Source organism: Coenobita brevimanus, chromosome 101 (assembly GCF_032717465.1).
Source record: "Coenobita brevimanus isolate Jiangsu-jjx chromosome 101, ASM3271746v2, whole genome shotgun sequence".
Classification (NCBI taxonomy): Eukaryota; Metazoa; Arthropoda; class Malacostraca; order Decapoda; family Coenobitidae; genus Coenobita; species Coenobita brevimanus.
Window position 1 is genome coordinate 11,684,690 of NC_137054.1, and position 19,497 is coordinate 11,704,186.

A 19,497-nucleotide genomic window follows, 5' to 3' on the forward strand; every position below is an offset into this window, starting at 1 on the left:
TTTTTTTCTTTTTTTGTATATTCTTCCTCTGTTCATCTTCTGTAAGAGAGAGAGAGAGAGAGAAGTGTCCATATACCCTATACCTGCAGTAGCTGACTGTGTTGTAGTACCATCCTATCTCACTTTGCTTGGCATTGGTAGCAAGTGTTTTTCAGATTGTTCCTCAGATTGTCTCTGCCACTTCTGTACAGTTTGTTATTTTAACCTATCTCATTCCTCTTTCAGGCTTGTCTACACTCCACATACACTGTTGGGTGCCAGTAGTATGAGAGGGAAATCTTGCAGAGTCTTTCCAGTCATCTTTATTACTCCAGATGGTCATATGAGCGAGGTGGTTGTTCCTTTCCATCTTGCCCTGGGGTTAGTGATTGACTGCTTTATTTTTCGCTAAACAGGATTAGGAATTAGGAGAGACAGTAGTGCTCTAGGTGGTATATGGTAGTGTCTATTTTAGTTTTGTCATTGACAGATAGACCCACTGGTAAACAACAAGATTTAATGTTATATATACTCGACAGTGTATATATATCTATATACAGTAAAAGTCCATTAACCCCTAAAACGCGGGGCGTCGCGTTTGCGATGCTCGCCAAAAAGGACATAACGGCAGATCGTTGCGTTTGCGATTCGAGTTAATTTTGAATAAACGCGGGCAAGGATGTTCCAGCTGGTATTGTCTATCAGTACCACCACCCTTTAGCTACAATTAGCATACTTTACCTTTGTACTACTTACCTCTGTTGTTGCCAAGTATCGCATTTCCCCCCCCCCCCCACCACCACCACCACCACTGCCTGGCCAGCCTGGCTGTGATACATGGCAGCACTCTGACTGCTCAGAACTGTAAATCTGCGCTCTCCTCTCACAAGCAGTTTATGCTAATAGGAAATGCTTGTTTCCCCAGTTGTCACACTAGCTTTTTTTCGCACGGTTTGCCCCTGTTTAGCGTCAGTTTACCGCAGGCTTTCAAAGTGACATTATGGCAAGTTCTAGCTCTTCCAAGTCAGTATGAGCGGCCGACAGGAACGAGAATAAAGTGACGGGTGTAAGGCAGAGTAAAAAGCGCGCTGCGGTGATCTCTTGGGAAGTAATATGATTGAAAATAATGTAGTATACGTGTTTCTAGCTGTGAAAAGGGAAATGTTTGTTCAGTGACGGGAAGACTGCCGCCGCGCTGCATGTCGGCCGTATGCTCCGTTGATTGTAGCCTTATTTTCAGTGCTTATTGTACAAATACGGATTCCAAACTACCTGTACGTTGTAGTATAAAGTGTACTGTGACAGATTGAGGCTGTGGTAGAGGGGAAACCAGGTTGCTGGAGGTGTGAAAGTGAAGATTTTGTTACCCAACTTTGCAAGTCTCCACAAGTCCTTGGGTAGTCCACGAAGGCTCAACACCTGTCTCAGGAGAAAGCTGAATGTAAGTACTATCTGCCATAAAAATTATAATGTTCTAGGATTAAGCTCTGATTTTTGGCAAATATTTTCCTACAGGTACTCAGACCGCGATACAACCCCGCCACCCGAGGGGGGTCGGCTGTCCATTGGCCGCGTATTAGGGGTTAATCCAAATGACAGTGGACCGAGAATCATTCGGATTATCAGATTTTTTGGATTTTTGGGTGGGACCCCTAAGACTTTTAATTTTGTGTTTAAACTGAAATTTTACCAAATGGATCACTTTTCATTCATTCATAATACAATATGGCACATATTAACGTTACTGTACGTATTACACAAAGTTTTTACATAATAATGTATTACTGAAGACACGATCTGTAAATGGAAAATTAAGAGATGTTATGGGTTGTTTAACTCACCAGTAATGCGGAGTGTTGAAAACAGCAGTTGTAGGCAGATAAATCCAATTAGAGAGAGTAAGTCCAGGGTTAATAATAATATGCACGTATTGTAAAAGCACAATTTGTCGTCAGACAATTCGCTGTCAAAATATGGATAATTCCCTGTCAGGACGATTCCCCGTCGTTTATTTACATATAAGTGTATTTGGCAAGTACACTAGTTTTTGAATACTTGTACCTCTTCAAAGTCGTTTTAAAATATACCCAGGATGTTGTAGTACCAATTGAAATTAATGAAGACACTGTGGGTGATGCTAGAATATAATTCAAAGTCAACTACAGTGAGGTAGAAACAAGTTACACTCAACCCCCTGCTATCGCGCATTCAGCTATTGCGGTTATCTGCTAGAGCGCACACATCAAATGCACAACCATACATGCTATCACGAACCCCAGGACTGCTATCACGCGTCGAGTTTGAAGCGCCCGTGTTGTGAACACCGCACCAGATTGGTGCGACTCATCCCCCTACGTCACAGACCACCCCTGCTGGTGATTGGCTGACGCTCCCCAACGACCCCGCACACTTCAGTTGAATGAGCATTAGCTCTGTGCCGACAGTGAAAGAGGAATTCCTTACACTTTTTTTTTGTGTGTGTGATATAATGGCTGACAGACCACACAAAAAACCACCCACCATCACCGACAATACCATGGGCATTTGAAATTCATCTGGATGGATTCCTGCCGAGGATACAACGGGGAAAACAGTGTGACCAAAACCCAGGCGACTCGTCAGAGAATATATTGTACTACAGCATTGAACATTTAGCCTGACACTGAATACTTATTAATGTTTTAGAATAGATATCATATTTTATAATAAATATCAATCATTTTGAAACCCTTATAAAGAGTTAATATTTCCTATACCGAGAAAACTGTGATTTCGATAAAGTAATCATGTGTTTAAAACTGAAACGGGGCTCTGACAGCAGTGTGAGAAGCATGTCCTTTGCCGAGGATACGAGGAACATGTGTGATAGCGTACAAGTTTTGTTCCACATAAATCTTCCTTGGCCGTTCCTGATACGAGGTACCGTCTGATACCCCATTTAGCTGTGGACACCAAAGAAATCATGGAGACAGCCAAAGAGATCTGGTGGCAACTAAGCCACTCCCAAACCTCGGAACCCTTCAAACCACCTAAACCTTCCATAATCCTTATAAAAGTAAGTTTGATGGCTTTTTATGTTGTTTATTTATTCATTACAATGTTGTTATTAATATAATAATCTTTATTTCATGTTGGAGGAAAGATTGGCTGGAAATTGTAGGCATAAAGCGGTTAAAAGTTAGAGAAATGGGCCACCGAAGAACCAATAAGAAATTTTCCCATTGATTGTTCAGTTCAGCTATCGCAAATTCAGCTATCACGTGCATTTGCTGTAACCAATTAGACGTGATAGCAAGGGATTGAGTGTATCTTGAAACAGGGGATGAGGCACAATGCAGGTTTATTGATACATTCATTGCAAAAGTATGAAGTTTTACATTGTCTCTTACCTTTTCGCTTACATTTTGATGGCTCAATACTGCATACACAGCAGTTTGGCTCGTGTTTTTTGTTTTCAGATTTGGATGCAAAATGCTTAGCTAATTTATCCAGTCTTCTGATTTCTGAGGCATCGTCACGGTGGTTTACCTCTATTCACACTTGAGAGGCATGTATGACAAAGGGGAAAAAATACCGTTCTTCTTATGCTAGGCCTATGCCAAAAAATGATCTTTCACAATAACTTTATCACCCACGTACACTTTTTTTCTAGTATAAACCCAAACAGGATGAGCTACAAAAACTTGAATATATATACCTGTATACTTCCAATAGATAGATTATATGTGAAACACTGTGAGACAATGATATTGGATGGAAGCACCTGATCAGATCCCAGCAGAAAACATTAATATTTCATTATATTGGCACTTTCTTCTGGCATTGCACGTATACTGACGGTTAGCTATATGCATTGATCTTCATGTTATTTAGATAACTAGCATAATCTTACCTGAAAGAGGCTAAAAAAGGTTCTAAGGCAGAAGAACTCGAGCGTGTGGGTGGTGCGTGGGTGGTCAGCCACGGGTCGAGGCTAGTTGGATGTTTACAAGTGCTGCCACCCGAAGCTGGTGGCAGCTAGAGTAACTAGCATCATGGCCACACTCATGCGAGAGTGGTAAAGTCGTGTAGATTAAAAAAAAATTGGTGAAAAAGGACTACTGCCGAGTCAAGGCATATGGGCTTTTTTTTTTTTTTTTTTTTTTCCCTCGGCCATGAACGCACAATGTAGCCAAAGGGTTGATGGAGATGAACATTTCCTCAAATTATTGTACAAAAGGAATTGGACTCAGTGTTGCCAATTTTGCAGTTTTCCAGCTAAATCTAGAGGTTTTAAAACCAATCTAGCAGAAAGTTTTTTATATTTTTACTCTATAACTAGTGTTTTTTTTAAATCCTGTCTGGTGGGTTTCTCAACTGATGTTCCCTAATCTGACACATTTTAACCACTTTTAAGACCAATCTAGTGGACTGATAGAATTTCCACTTGGCAACACTGATTGAACTTTATAAACATAGTGTTAAGATGGCATGGTGGTAGGAAGTAACTTTTTGTAAGGAAGGGGTTGTTTGTTTTCATGTCTTGTACCCATCTTTTACATAAAAATAAAGAAACTAGAGACATGTACAATACTGTACTGAATAGAGATTCTGAAAGGTGGACTTCACAAACATAAACAGTGTTAAGATGGTATCATGGAACAGGTAACTTTTTGTAAGGAAGGAGTTGTTTGTTTTTCTTGTTTTGTACCCTTCTTTTACATAAAAATAAAGAAACCAAATACAGATATATAGTACTGAATAGAGATTCTGAAAGGTGAGTGTGTATTTGAGTGAAAACTACTCATTTTATGCAACCTACCTGCAGTCATGGTTGAGACATACTTTTTTTCACAGAACTGCCCATCCAGAATTAGGGATGCGTCTTTCACGCCGCAGCGTCTAATATGCTGTGAAGTACGGTAGTTAGATATAGCCACATCAAGATAGGTAGATAGCTAGAGATTGATAGATAGATAGATATAGGCACATCAATGTGTAACAAGTATTTTTTGTTATATTAGTTGTTGTTTATTCAATTTAGTATTAATGGGGATGATATTTATCATTTGGTGATTCATATGGAAATCAGAACATTTCCAAATAAGGCTTATAATTTTAACATTTACTGTATTTTTAAATAGCAACATCCATGGGCTTTAATCACTTTAGTACATTGACTTTTTGTGTCTGTTTTTCCAACCTCAAATGATTTTATTTAAGAAGTACTTGTTGGATTAAGGGGGATGTATGAAGATGGCTTCAAACCTCCTCTCTTTCCAAGGGATCCTTCCCAAACTTGTTAAAATTGTTTGGCTGTAGCGAAATGAATTTAAGATGTCTTCATTTTTATAGGGTTAATTCATGTGTTAAACCACTGATGGCAGTAGGTATAGTATGTAATACATTAGCTTAAAATTCTGTACAGTCTAAAGCCTGAGGACATTTTCAAAACATTCCTGCCATCTGAAGATGTTATTCAGAGTAAGGTTTTATTCAGCGTAAGGTGACTTTTTGAACCCCTTCAGTGAGAGGCATTACCTGAGTTGAGTAAAATTGTCTGGTAGCAGTAGAAATTAAGCTATAGGATCCAAATTTGACTGTGCAACATGTTCAAGTGGGCATGCTTTCTAAAATTATTTTAGCCAAAAGAAGTGTGTCCTCACACTTACCTCTTATTAGTGCATGCTTTAAATTGATAATACTTTCAGTTTAGGGGCTCTGAGCATTCATGTCAGAACATGGCAGGTTACATACTTGACTCAATATTGTGCTTAGTTTGGTGCTTTTTGGCACTTTTCAACAATACCTTGGCGTTTTTGAGAAAAGCTACAAAAATAATACTTAATAAGATACAGGTGACTGCCCACTTTTGCGGAATCCACATTTGCAGATTTTTATAGAAGAGAGGGTCCGATTTTCACGGGTGCAGCCCTAGTTATTCACAGGCTCTTACAGCCTTACTCATAACTGTACTGTATGAATTATCACTGTTGTTTTGTGTTGCATAGGTAATGATTTAGATAGTGTAGGCAAATTTTAGGTGTTCAGATTGATTTTACTGACTTCCAGTACAACTGTAGTTACAGTGTTTTATAATGTATCGGCTCTATCAGTTTGTCTCGTATGCAGGTAAGCCCTTAATTCACGCGAGGGTTAGGTTCCCAGACCCTTCGCGTATGTGGTAAATTCACGTATATGTTCTGCCCTTGTGTGCACATAATTACGCATGTCTATACATATATTACATCTGAATAATACTGTTTATGCACTACATACACCTTATAAACTAGCATAAAGTATTAAAAACAACAAAAATGTAAGAAATTTAACTGAAACCTGACAAGCACAGGCGTAGGTGGAGACACTTCAGCAGCCTGGTGCACTAGCCCTCACTGCCTCCCGTATGCTACATTCTACCTTCTTTACTGTATGAACAGTTGACTCATTCACCCCAAACATGCGATTACAAGACAATTCACAGGCGTAGGTGGAGACACTTCTACACAGTCTGGTGCATTGGCCCTCACTGTCTCCCGTTGAGTCCCGTATGCTACGTTCTCCTTCTTTATTGTATGAACAGTTGACTCACCCCAAACATACGGTTCTGAGACAATTCACCATCAAGTCAATTCACCGTCAAAACATGGACAATTCCCCGTCATTCTATTAATATACTTATTATTGATTAATTAATACTTTAATAACTAATTTTCAGGGGGATTTTATAACTCATAAGTAAAAAACTAGTGTACTGTACTTGCTAAATAAACTGGTATGTAAATAAATGACGGGGAATCGTCCCGACGGAGAATTGTCGCCGACATTCCTCCCTGAAGTTTGTCCAACACTTTAACTTTCTCTGTCAGCAACATCACTTTACAAGTCAGTTTTGGTGTGTTACCACATGCATCACTAGCACTACGCTTATGCCCCATGTTGACAGACAAGGCAAGCAATTACTGGAAGGCAGAAAAATAAGCCACAAATAACGATTTGCAAGTCATGCATGGTTCGACCGTCGGATTCAAACTGACTGTGTGGTGCGTGGTAGACCAACCTCCCAGGCTCCCACACACACATACACACACATATATACATATATGTGTGCACATGGGCAGCAGGTAGGCATTTTTTATATTTTATTTATTTCTCTTGTATATTGAAATTACTTATTTGAATACTATAATTTTGTTTTCATTATTGTACGAAAAATTCGTGGATAACTGAAATCGTGTGAAAAAAGTTCGCGTGAATTAAGGGATAACCTGTACTACAAACTCTTAGAACCTTACCAATTACTGTACTGTTATTTTGTTGTTGAATAGGGTTTGTTTTTGATGGTTTAGGTTGTTTTGATGTGGTGAAATTGATTTAAGTGCCTTCCAGGGGTTATTTCTTTATGTATGGCATGGATCTAGGGGGGTTAGAAATTATTCGCGGAAAATCCACTTTCGCAGGGGCCTGTGTCCCCTAACCCCTGCGAGAGTGGGGGGGGGGGTCACCTGTAGATTTCAGCAAGATGTGCACAGGTATGCTGTAATTTTAATAGTTTCGGGGATAACACAGTTTTACTGCACAGTTTAGTTCTCCTTGGCCTTTTTGAGCAATATGGTGTCAAATTTTGAGAAAAGATGCCTTACATAATACTTATCGCTCTTTCGTAAGCTCTCCAACAGTGTGTAAAGCTGCTGTAGCTGTAAAAGTCCCAGAGATAACTGAATTTTGGTATTCAGTTTATAGCTTTTCAGCTTTTTTCAGCAGTATGGTGACAGATTTTGAGAAAAGAAACTAAAGTAAGACTGTTACTCTTTCATAAACTTTCCAACAATATGTGTAGATCTTCTGTAGTTTTCGTAGTTTCTGAGACAGCTGAGCTGTGGTGCTGTACTTTACTGACTACTATGTATTTTAATATAGTGTTCTTGCTCACTTGCTTTGCTTACTCACTCAGACAGTTAACTAATAAGGATATCATCTGGATTCAAGTGATTAGTTAGTAGAGTGTAAAAAAAAAATAAATAGGTGTATCATAGTTATGACTGTATTGTTTCTTAAAAATATTGTATATAAGTATTGTCTGTCTTGTTATAACAGCAGGGCTTCTTGACATTATATATTGAAAGAGTAGGGAAAGAATAATAAATCCCTGCCAAGATTCGAACCTGGGTCCATTGGCACTGCAGGCCACCTCTCTGCGATTCTACCAATTTGGCCAGCTGATCTAGTGTAACATTTCACATCTCTTATTTTTAGCCATGTTGAATTATGACCATGTGATGTAGGAAAGTCTTACTAAATGTTTTTGTAATTCTAGGTGGGGTGAGCATACATGTGTGGTCTGACAGTGAAACTTTTTAGGGATGGCCGCAAACAGGGACATACTTCTGGGAATTTCTTGTGCATTCCCCCCTCCCACCCCAGCGTATATCTTTCCTTGCAAAACATGTATAGCTCAAATCAAGCCAACGTAAATTGAGGGTCAACTGTACATGTATGCCAGCATACTGATCTGTGTTGTAGTCTGTAACACTGGATGCTTACTTTTCTAGGGGCAAAACCAGCCGACGTTCGAGGGACTTGCATCTGCTGAAGAGTCTAAAGACGCATCTGAGGAATGGGAGTGTGGGGGAGGTAATGTCAGTGTTGGAGGAAATAAAAACCCTTGGTGTTCGACGGCAGGCAGTCAACACACTCATCACATCTACCCATGTCAACATCTCTCTCCTCCAGGAAATGCTGAACATCTTTCTTCCTTTATATCCTGACAGAGAAGAGGGTGTGTATCACATTTTATACAAAATGAAGGATAATCATTGTCATCTTGAATTTGGTTCTCTCTTGTATTTTGTTTTTCTCTTGGAGGGAACTCTTATTGCGGGCTTATGGCCTTTGGTTCCTTCTTCCTCCCGTAAAAAAAAAAAAAATCATCAGTCTGACTCAGTTCCCTTCTACAGAATTGGGTGGATGATGTTCTTTCAGTACTCGCAGGCAATATTACACTTGGGCTTTAAAATTTAATGGTGGTGCTGGGGAGAACACCTTCACATAGTGGTACTAGTAAAACCTGGCAACTGTGCTGCTTGGTCTTACAGACATCCCTCATCTCCTTCTCAGTCCCCTGAGGGGCACTCTGCGGGAGGACGACTTCAGTCTGTTGTCCACCAGGCTCATATTCAGATGAGCCTCAGGCTAAAACAAAAACAGTAACAAAGTTAATAGTAATTTTGATTCCCCACCCCCACCCCGTGAAGTCCTATGACCGACAATATCAGTTTCTGAACTTGGTTCTATGGCCGACAATCATAGAGAGGATACAAAAAGCTGGAGAGCTGTAACTCCACCTTATTTATGAAGTAAATGGTACCTAGCCAATGGAAACTAAGAGATGAGGTGGTGGGAAGCATGATCTGGCTCCCTCCCCAGGTGTGGGAAGGGGTTAACCCCACCCCATCTCCCCACCTCCCTCTGTCCCATTGGATCGTGCCCTCTGTGTCCCCTTCAACCAAACTACCCCCCATACCCCCTATAAACTGTATTGGCTTTGTGTAGCAGGCATATTTCCTCCCTTTCCCCCCTCCTGATGCCCGCCACACTCCCTCCACCTCCTTATTCCCCCTTATTTATCAAGGATATCCCATTCTTGCTCATAGGGAGGAGTGACTTTTTTATTTTTGACAGTCAGTTGTGCTGTAACCAGTAGACATATGAAAGTGAAATATACATTTTCTGGTGTAAAAACAAGCTCTTCAAATCTAAGAAGCCAAAATTTACTTTGGTGCATTTTTATTTTAGTTTCTCTCTCTCTCTCTCTCTCTCTCTCTAAACGAGGGGTAATATTGTTACTTTTCACGTTCTTTGAAGGTCAATATTGCAGTAACCATCAGTCATGTGAAAGTGAAATATACATTGTCAGGTGTGCAAATTCAAGCTCTTGAAATCTGTAAGAAAAAATTGTACCTTGGTAAAAGTTGAAAAATCAACTCCGAATTGCAACTGGGGTGGAACATAGCCTCAGAACAATGCGATCTTTAGGGGTTAAGGAAGATGTTAAAATTAAATGTATCATAATCATTTTAAATCCACAGAGTTGGCTACAGCTGTAAAGACTTTATATTGTTTTTTTTATTTGTGAATGAATCTAATGTACACTATCTCAAAAAAGTATCATTGCATTGTGAGTATGATGCCATCTGGAGTGATTTGGATATGCAAAATTGACAACTTGTTAATGCTTGTATACATTACAATCTGTATGATCATTCCCAACATATTTTACAAGCTATTGGTAGTAGCCGATATGTCAGTCATCAGCCAGCTGAGCTGCCAACATAGCTGAGGACAGAACCACATTTCCCATTATTTTCGTTGTGTGTGTCAAGGTATTTAATACCCAAAGGTACCAGTATTTTCTTCTGGCTAATGCTCGATTCATTTTCAGTCTTTGACTGTCCATGGTAAAATGGAATATACAGTACACACTATCATTCATAGCACCAAAGACTCTAATGCTTTGTTCAGTTAAGGTTTTGCAGTAAGTATTAACTACTTTAGAATGCAGCATTCTTGTATTTTAGGTGATGAGGGACAAAAGTTGAATCATGAGGGACGTCTGTTCAGGCAGCAGCTGGGTCGGCTAGATCAGCTGCTTTGTTTGTACACAGAGCTCGAGCAATTACATACTTGCCGGGAAGCCTCACCAGATCCAGAGCATGAGGATTTGATCAAGGTTAGTCCTGTCTGCAGCCTTATATTGTATTAGATTAGAGTCTTTGTAACTGCAGTATGAAGTTAGATGATTATGCATTTATACTGCTGCATAATAATTTGAAATGTACAGCTTTGTACATAAATGACTGTTGGTAGTAGGTAGATAGCAGGTGGTTAGCTGCCTTTGACCTTCATACCTTAAGGATGATGTGTGATTATTGACTTTGACTTGGTATCAAGCCCTCCCTCTTTTCCCCATAATCAGCATCAAGTCATATGTATACAGCAGCTGCCAAAGTAACCCAGACCTCAAATCCCACCCTAGTACTTTGACCACAGTATTAAAAAAAAAAGGGCTGAAGTCATGCCATTTTTCTATGCTCACTATTAGTATAATCTCAGTTTGTACACAGTCCAGCCTTACTCATATTTTTGAGCAATTATTCCATATCTTTACCATTTTTTTGCTTTTACAGGAACTTTCAAAGTTACTAGTTTTAACACCTGATGAAACAAAAGAAGTGTTATCCAACTGTGGACAGAGTGGCTGCTTTTCCTCAGTAAATACAAAAAAGGTATGTAGCCATTAAACTGTACTTTTTTTTAGTTAAAGTGATTATGTCGTATCATATAATTTTTAAAGGCTCCATTATGCTTGCATGCATTTTGCCTTAGTCACCTATTTGCAGCTGTCCATGCTACTTGATCTTTGGCAGCCTCCCTGTTCAGTCCCTTATACCTTAGGTCACACTGTATGACCTCGTCCCAGGCCATTTTTGGTCTGCCTCTCATAATCCTATTCCCAGTGTTCTTACTTCTCACCTTCCATACCAAATTGCCATCATCCTCTCAGCATGCCCAAACCATCTCAGTCTACCCTGCCTCATCACAGCACCAATACATTCGAGTCCCATTCTTCCTCTCAACTCTTCAATCACAGTCCTTGTCCCCGCAGGCCACATGTTCAAGAACGCACTGCATATCCATCTACAGTAATCATTGACATATCTGTACCTTTGAGCCAGCAAATATCGTCTTCCTTTACTGTCCATGTCTCACCATCATACAGCATTACACTTCCAACACATGCCACATACAAAGATTCCTTAGCACAGAGAGAGAGAGAGGCCTCTCAATGTTAGTAGAGGCAACAGCTCCTTGAACTTCTCTAACCACTCCTTACCCTAGCCTCAGCCCCACCTCCAGCACCTAAAATGTCACCCAAATAAATAAGCTCCTCCTCACACTCAGAAGATTCTCCAGCAGGATTGCTCCTTTCATGCCTGACAACCTCTACATGCTCTTCCTGATATGTTGCACGTGAAATCGGCATTATTTTGCAGCTTACCCACAGTACCACTAGATCTCTTATGCTCCCACTTATCACAAACACCAGACAAGATTGAGCTACTTCCCACACCCTTCTGGCAAACTACACATGGCCACACTCCCTCTGTGTTGACAGTGCTGCCACCAGCCCTAGATGTCATCACTTCTGTCTTATCAGCATTTATTCTCAGACCTTTATGTCACGTTCTGTCTCTCCATTCCTCAAATCCTTCCTTTGCCTCCCTTCAGTTCTGTGCAATCAACACCAAGCCATCAGCATACATCTCCCATGAGAGTTCATTTCTGAAATCATGTGAAAGATCTCCAAGCACCATGACAAACAATAAAGGGTCCATGACTGACCCCCTGATGCATACCAACATTCACAGGAAACTCATCACTCAAATCTCCATTCGCCCTCACCTAGGTGTGAACACCCACATACATAGCCACAACCACTCTAACCAGCTCCCCTGGTGGGAACCGCCTTGTCGTGGTGGGGGGGCTTGCTTGTCCCTGTGACCTGGCGAGCGAGGCTAGAGGGGGCTTCGGCCCATGCTCCTCCCCTCTTGGGGGGAGAGGGCTACCCATGCTAGTAAGGTCGTCAGTGAGAGACCAGACTAAATGGTTCCTGGAGTTAGGCTGCCAGTGTGGGTCAACAGTGCTGCCCGCCAGAGGGATCACCTTCTGGGGTTGTCCTGTGTTGGATGGTTGGGTGTCTGGGCTGGGATGCGCTGGGGAAGGGGGTCTTAGCTCCTCCGTGGGCAAACTTTCGGATCATGTGGGGTTTCTTCTTAAACCGAGAAGCCCCCATGGGGACGAGGTACCCCGCTCGCGGCGGCCAGCGCTCGGTCCCCTCGTATTCCCGGTAGGCGGTTGCTCCTGGCCCCTGGAGCCATTTATTATTAACCCATTCTATATGGATATAAACACTGAAAATACCATTGGTCCTCGAGGGGAGGTCGACCAGACCCTCGAGACGTCACCCTCTGGTCGTGATGGTGGTTCTTCGCAAGTGCAGGCTGGAGCTTGCACTCCTGCTGCTGCTACTAATGATGCTGGTAGACCCCGCGAGTCACCTATCAAGTCTTCCAAGATTCCTTATAATCTGGATACGCTTAAGCTGATTAATGTGTTTACATCTCTTTCCTACCGTGCCATTCACTCTCTTTTCAAACCAGTTGGAACAGTTGTTCGTATCCGTCTAAGATATGATGATGACTGTAGGTCCAATCGGTGTTACGTGACCTTTACTTCTGGCAGTGCTGCCAAAGCCGCTTTTGAGGCAAGGAATTCTCTTTCTCTAGGGGAGGCCAACTGTACTGTTGAGCTGATCCGATCAAACAACGTAATGGATTGTGAAAATGACTATTGCCCCAACATCTTTGATGATGCTGAAGAGCGAGTTCCTAAGGTGCGACACGCCCCCACACCTTACTGGTTTGTGGCATATTTTAGAGAAGGGAGAGGAAACTTCATCCACGCTGCTAGGTATCTAGAGAAAGAAATTGGGGTGCTTCCTGAGGGCAACCTCAAGAAGTATGGTAAAGGAATGTTAGTTCGAGCAAAGGATCTGACACAGGCCATGATGCTTCTCCATCTACCTTGCCCTTCTGATGGTCTCTTTGAGACCATCAAACCTCATCGAACATTCAATTACAGCAAAGGGCGTGTCTATAATCAGGATTTGTATGCTTTTTCAGAAGATGACATTCTTGATTTGTGCCCTGATAATGTCCAGCGAGTATCGAAGATCAGAGGAAATAGTAACATGATCGTCTTCACCTTTTATGGTCCTTATCTCCCAGATCGTGTTAAAATTGGCCCTCTGTCCCTTCAAGTAAAACCTTTTGTTGACCGTCCCCTGCAGTGTTACTCATGTTATGAGTTTGGTCACGGGAGGAAGAACTGTACAAATCGTCCCCGGTGTGGTCATTGCTCTGCCCTGGACTCTCATCCTACTATTGAGTGTGAGTCGGATCCCTATTGTTTTTACTGCAGGGAGGCTCATTCCCTAAGTTCTCGACAATGTAGGAGGTACCGCCTTGAGCAGGATATTCTTCAGTTGGCTAACTCACAGTTCGTTAGCCTGGGTAGTGCCAGACGGGAACTTCTGTTTAGACAAGAGAAGGATGGTGGGGCTGACATTTGCCTCCTCCCTCTGCCCTAATTCTTCCAACTCCACATCTGGTTCGGCTTCAGCACCTTTTCACCTTCCTCAACCAACAAAAGTTTCTTCCCGCTCTCTTCCGATTGCTCCTTGTATTCCTGTCCGGAATAAGTTTTCCGTTTTGTCAACCGTGTCAGATAGGCCCTCCACAGCATCTTCATCTGAAAGACCGGAAACATTAACTACAAGAGTTCATGCCGTAGAAGTCCATGCCCCCATGGATTCTCCAACAAGAACACCTAAAATATTTACATCGCACCAGAGGCACCTTGGACGTTCATGTGAAACAATTGACTCAACAGGCATTTGTCCTTGCCCGTCAGTTGTTTCTCCTGAATCATCAGCTGCCCCCTCTGTTGAGTCCTCAGAGTCTACAAAGACAATCACACATATATGTTCTCCGACTAAGCAATCTCCGAGTTTTTCATCTCAGTCACACCAGAAACGTCCCCGAGGGTCTACTGAGTCTCTTGACTCAGCGGACGTTCCACCTAGCAAGATTCCTCTGGGAGTATCAGATGGCCATCAGCAGAAGACACCATGTTCATATATGAAACGTGCCCCTAATCGAGAGAATAAATTAAACGCTGCTAGGCCTACCTTTTCTTCGGAGTCCTGTTTGCGTGTCCCGGCTGCTGCATCAGGTACTTCAGCACGAGTGCCGGTCTCCCCTCTGGAGGCTCGTCAGAGTCCCTGCATTCCCGCAAAACTGTTGACATACCAAGTAAAGTTGGCACCGGGAAGTACAATTCATGGACTCCCCCAAAACCCCGCACTAAATAGTCAACTTCAAGTTCCTCCAGTGGAAGTTCCGTCTGTAACTTCTAAGATCCCAGTCACCAAATCTGTTGTTGACAAGTCCGTGAGGAGCCGTCGTCTGCCATTGCACACTGATACCAAACGTGCGCCTTCATCTTCCCAACCGCATAAAGGAAAGGTTGGGGCTTCCGACGTTAGTAGGTAATTTTCCATTCTGACATCTTGCAGTGGAATTGTAAGGGTCTTCGCTCTAGGTCTGAGCAACTAAAAGTTTTGATACATGACTTTGATCCAGGTATCGTTTGTCTCCAGGGGACCATGTTGGGCTCTGAGGTATACAATCCTGGATTGAATTATGCCTTTCACGGGTCTCCCTCTCCGCCAAGAAATCGTGCGCATGGGGGTACAGCAATAATTGTTCACAGGTCCTTGCAGCATTCTTCTGTTCAGTTGCAGACAACTCTTCAAGCCGTTGCTATTACAGTTGTATTGGAATATTTGCTCACGGTGTGCTCCTTGTATCTTCCACCTGGTGGTGGTTTCAGTGAGCATGACATTGAAGACTTAATCCGTCAGCTTCCTGTCCCTTTCTTCTTCTTGGAGACTTTAACGCCCATAATCCACTATGGGGTGGTACAATTTTGGATGCTGGTGGGAGGATTATAGATGACATACTCCAATCACATAATATCTCATTTTACAATGATGGCTCTATGACTTACCACAATGTCTGTAGTGGAGCCTCCTCCGCTATTGACTTGAGCTTGTGTTCTCCCTCCATCCTAATGGATTTTCGTTGGTCAGTAAATCCCTTTCTGAATGGAAGCGACCATTACCCAATCCATCTAAAGTGTGTGAAAAATGTTCCTGCTCATCCTTCTCCTAGGTGGAGGGAGCGGGAGGCTGATTGGTTGAATTGCAAAAACGGTATACTTCTGGCAAGGCCTTTCGAGTCCTTCTGTAGTCACTTGGAAGCCTATGATTACTTTGTTGCTGTGATTATGGGCAGTGCCTATGTGGCCATCCCTATGTCGAAAGGTAAACCGCGTCGACCTGCGGTCCCCTGGTGGAATAAAACCTGTGCCATACTAAGGAAAATTACGAGAAAGTGCTATCGTCGTTACAAGACCAGAGCCTCAGCTGCCACGCGCTAAATTTACCAACGTGCCATGGCAAAACAGCGTCGCTACTTTCGAAAGGCCAAGCGGGACTCCTGGATATCTTACATCAACGGCATTAATTCCAAGACTCCCTCTAAAGTTATATGGAGGAAAATTAGAAAGCTTTCAAGCAAATTTATCCCATCTCCCAACCCGACATTGAAAATAGGTGACAACCTCATCACTGATCCTGCTGAGGTTGCGGAGACCTTAGGGAGGCATTTTGCTTATGTCTCCAAGTCCTCTCTAATATCAGGGAATGGTATTCCTGACATGCCTCCACCTTCTCCATCTTCTTCCAATGCTGCCTATAATGCTCCGTTCACACTTCGGGAACTAGAAGACGTTCTGTCGTCGACTACCTCTACATCTCCAGGTGAGGACAACATCCTCTATTCAATGCTTACAAATTTGCCTGTTATGGCTACGAAGTTCCTCCTAAAGATCATTAGCAAAATTTGGGAAACGGGCATTTTTCCTGCCAGTTGGAGAGTTTCCCTCATCATTCCCATCAGCAAGCCAAACAAAAATCCCCTTTTGGCCACCACCTATAGGCCTATCGCATTGACCAGCTGTGTTTGTAAGATGATGGAAAAGCTAGTTAATGCAAGGTTAGTGTGGTACTTAGAATCCGAAAAGCTGCTTTCTCCTTACCAATTTGGGTTTCGGAAGAACCGTTCAACATTAGACCCCCTCCTGATCCTCTCAAATAAAATCCAGCAAAGCCTTGCCAGCCATTGTCAGACTATTGGGGTGTTCTTTGACCTCGAGAAGGCGTATGACACAACCAGGCACACTAGTATCCTTCTTCAGCTGTCTCGATATGGCATAGAGGGAAATATGTTTCGCTTTATCCGTTCCTTCTTGTCAGAACGTTACATTAAGGTTCGTGTCGGAAATGTTGTATCCAGCCCTTATAGGCAAGAGGAGGGTGTTCCCCAAGGCAGCATTCTTAGTGTCATCTGTTTCGCTGTGGCTATCAATGGAGTTCTCGATCAGATTTCCCGCCCTGTGTTAGGCTCCCTGTATGCTGATGATTTGTCAATTTGTGTGTCTGGCTACGACGCAGTTGAGATTAGTCATCACCTGCAGAAGTCCATATACACTATTTGTCGTTGGGCTGATGATAATAGTTTTTGCTTTTCACCTTCCATGACTGTTGCAGTCCTCTTCACTAGAAGCACACGCCAGGAGGTTGTCCCACGCTTAAAGTTAAACAACGACATCATCCCTTTTGAGAAGGAGGTTAAGTTTCTGGGTATGATCTTTGACTCACGTCTCTCCTGGTCACAGCACATTGATTATCTGAAGCTTAAAGTCAAGAAATCATTAAGTATCCTTAGGATGGTTTCTGGTTTTGATTGGGGTGCTGATAGGAACTCCCTTCTCAGGCTCTATAACTCTTTGTGCCGGTCACAGATTGACCACGCATGCCAAATTTATTCCTCTGCATGTAAGACCAAACTTCATGAGCTTGATGTGCTCCACAATACGGGACTACGACTGTGCTCGGGTGCGTACTGCACTTCCCCTGTGGAGAGTTTATATGTAGATACAGACCAGCTTCCTCTGGACTTACGCAGGCATGAGTTAGGGCTTCGCTACATTGCACGAATTAAGAGCAATCGTTACACCAATCCTTGTGTTGATGTTCTGTTGCAGTGTGACCCGTCTAAGTTCTGTGGTCCTAGAGCCTCTATACCATTCCAGATTCGCATGCTTCCTGTGGGTGACGCATCACTGAGGGAGCAAAGAATTGAACCAGTAAGCTACAGCAGTCTCCCTCCTTGGCTCATTCCAGAACCTAATGTGTGTCCCAAAACCATACGTAGAAAAATCTTTTCGGATGAAGAAATTAAATCGAAGTTTTTGTGTCATGACCTTCTCCACAGAGACTCAGTAAAGTTGTATGCTGATGGCTCAAAGTCACCCCTTGGTGTAGGCTGTGCTGTCGTCCATGAAGGGGGTGTACGTCTTGGACGGCTTTCTAATAATGCGTCTGTTCTCACTGCTGAACTAACTGCTATTGAGAAGGCTCTTGAAGAGGCTTACTCAATGCCGGGAAAGTCATTTACAATATATTCAGACTCCTATGGAAGCTTGGCCGCCATTAAGCAGTTTAACACATTCCACCCTATAATAAGGAAGATTCAGTCTTGGCTTTGGCGCCTGGCTACAAAGTATAAATTTGTTTTGTTCTGCTGGATACCGTCACATGTTAATCTCTACTGGAACGAATTTGCTGACAAAGAGGCAAAATCGGCATGTTCTCTTCCTTCTGTTGGGTATAATAAGGTTCCCTATTCTGATTTGAAGACCGTTATCCGTAACTTTGTTTGGTCTGAGTGGCAGGCGAGATGGGCTTCCCCCTCCCTGGCCAATAACACGAAGTATATAGAGATTCGGCCATCGGTTTATGCCTGGTCATCCTCTTCTCAGGCTTGTCGGGGTTTTGAGACGAGGTTGACTAGGCTGCGAATTGGCCATACACGTTTGACTCATGGGTTCCTTTTGGACCGTGGGGTCCCACCCCAGTGTGACATCTGTCAAGTCACAATAACTTGCAGGCATTTCTTATTGGACTGTCCGACCTATGCCCGCTCTCGGGCGAAATTTTTAACAAATAGGGGATCCCTATCAGTTGTTTTAGGTAATAGGGCAAATGTTTCTAGCCTTATGGCATTTTTAAAGGAGACAGGGCTATACTGCAAGCTGTGATTGGTGTTGTCATAGTTATGTTTTAGGGCTTGCTGACTACATCTGTTCCCATTTTACCTACGATCTTAGTTGCATGGTTATTGTGTAGTAGTTTTCTCAATTTTTATACTCATTCTTTTAAACTATCGTCTTTCATATCTCACTCATCAAAGCGCTGAATGACCTATCAGGTCCCAGTGCTTGGCCTTTGGCCTAAACTTCATATTCCATTCCATTCCACTCTAACCAGCCACTCCTTGATCCCGAACTTTCTCATTGTCCACTTCACCACCAACCTAGGGACTCTGTCAAAAGCCGTCTCCAGATCAACAAAGTACAGCTCTCTTTTCTTTCCTATATATTTTTCCTGAAGCTGTCAGACAATGAATATGGCTTTAGTGGTCCCTTTGCGTGGCATAAACCCAAACTGCATCTCATCAGTATTCACTGTTTCCCTTATCATACCTTCTAGGATTCTCTCCAGTAGCTTCATTATCTGGGCCAAAAGTTTAATGCCTCTATAGTTTCCTCTTTCAAGGGCATCACCCTTCCCCACTTACACATTTATATTCACACTCTTCAGCCAGGCATTTGGGACAGCACTATCTATCTATCTATCTATCTATAGCCCGACGCCCTAATCCTGCAATTGGTGGCCGCAGACATAACGCCTCCAAGTCACTCTGTCACCCACCATTTGACTCCCCTCCCCCC

General features: G+C 42.6%; 1 protein-coding gene across 1 annotated transcript in view; it reads left to right on the forward strand.

Moving 5' to 3' along the window:
* The window catches only part of Rab3-GAP (Rab3 GTPase activating protein), an 88,829-nt gene that overhangs the window by 41,594 nt on the left and 27,738 nt on the right, over positions 1-19,497 (forward strand). The window contains exons 11-14 of the mRNA XM_080284552.1: positions 226-360; positions 8,511-8,737; positions 10,536-10,687; positions 11,145-11,243. Of these exons, the coding sequence (XP_080140678.1) occupies positions 226-360; positions 8,511-8,737; positions 10,536-10,687; positions 11,145-11,243 (613 nt within the window). The remainder of the gene's footprint in view (positions 1-225; positions 361-8,510; positions 8,738-10,535; positions 10,688-11,144; positions 11,244-19,497) is intronic.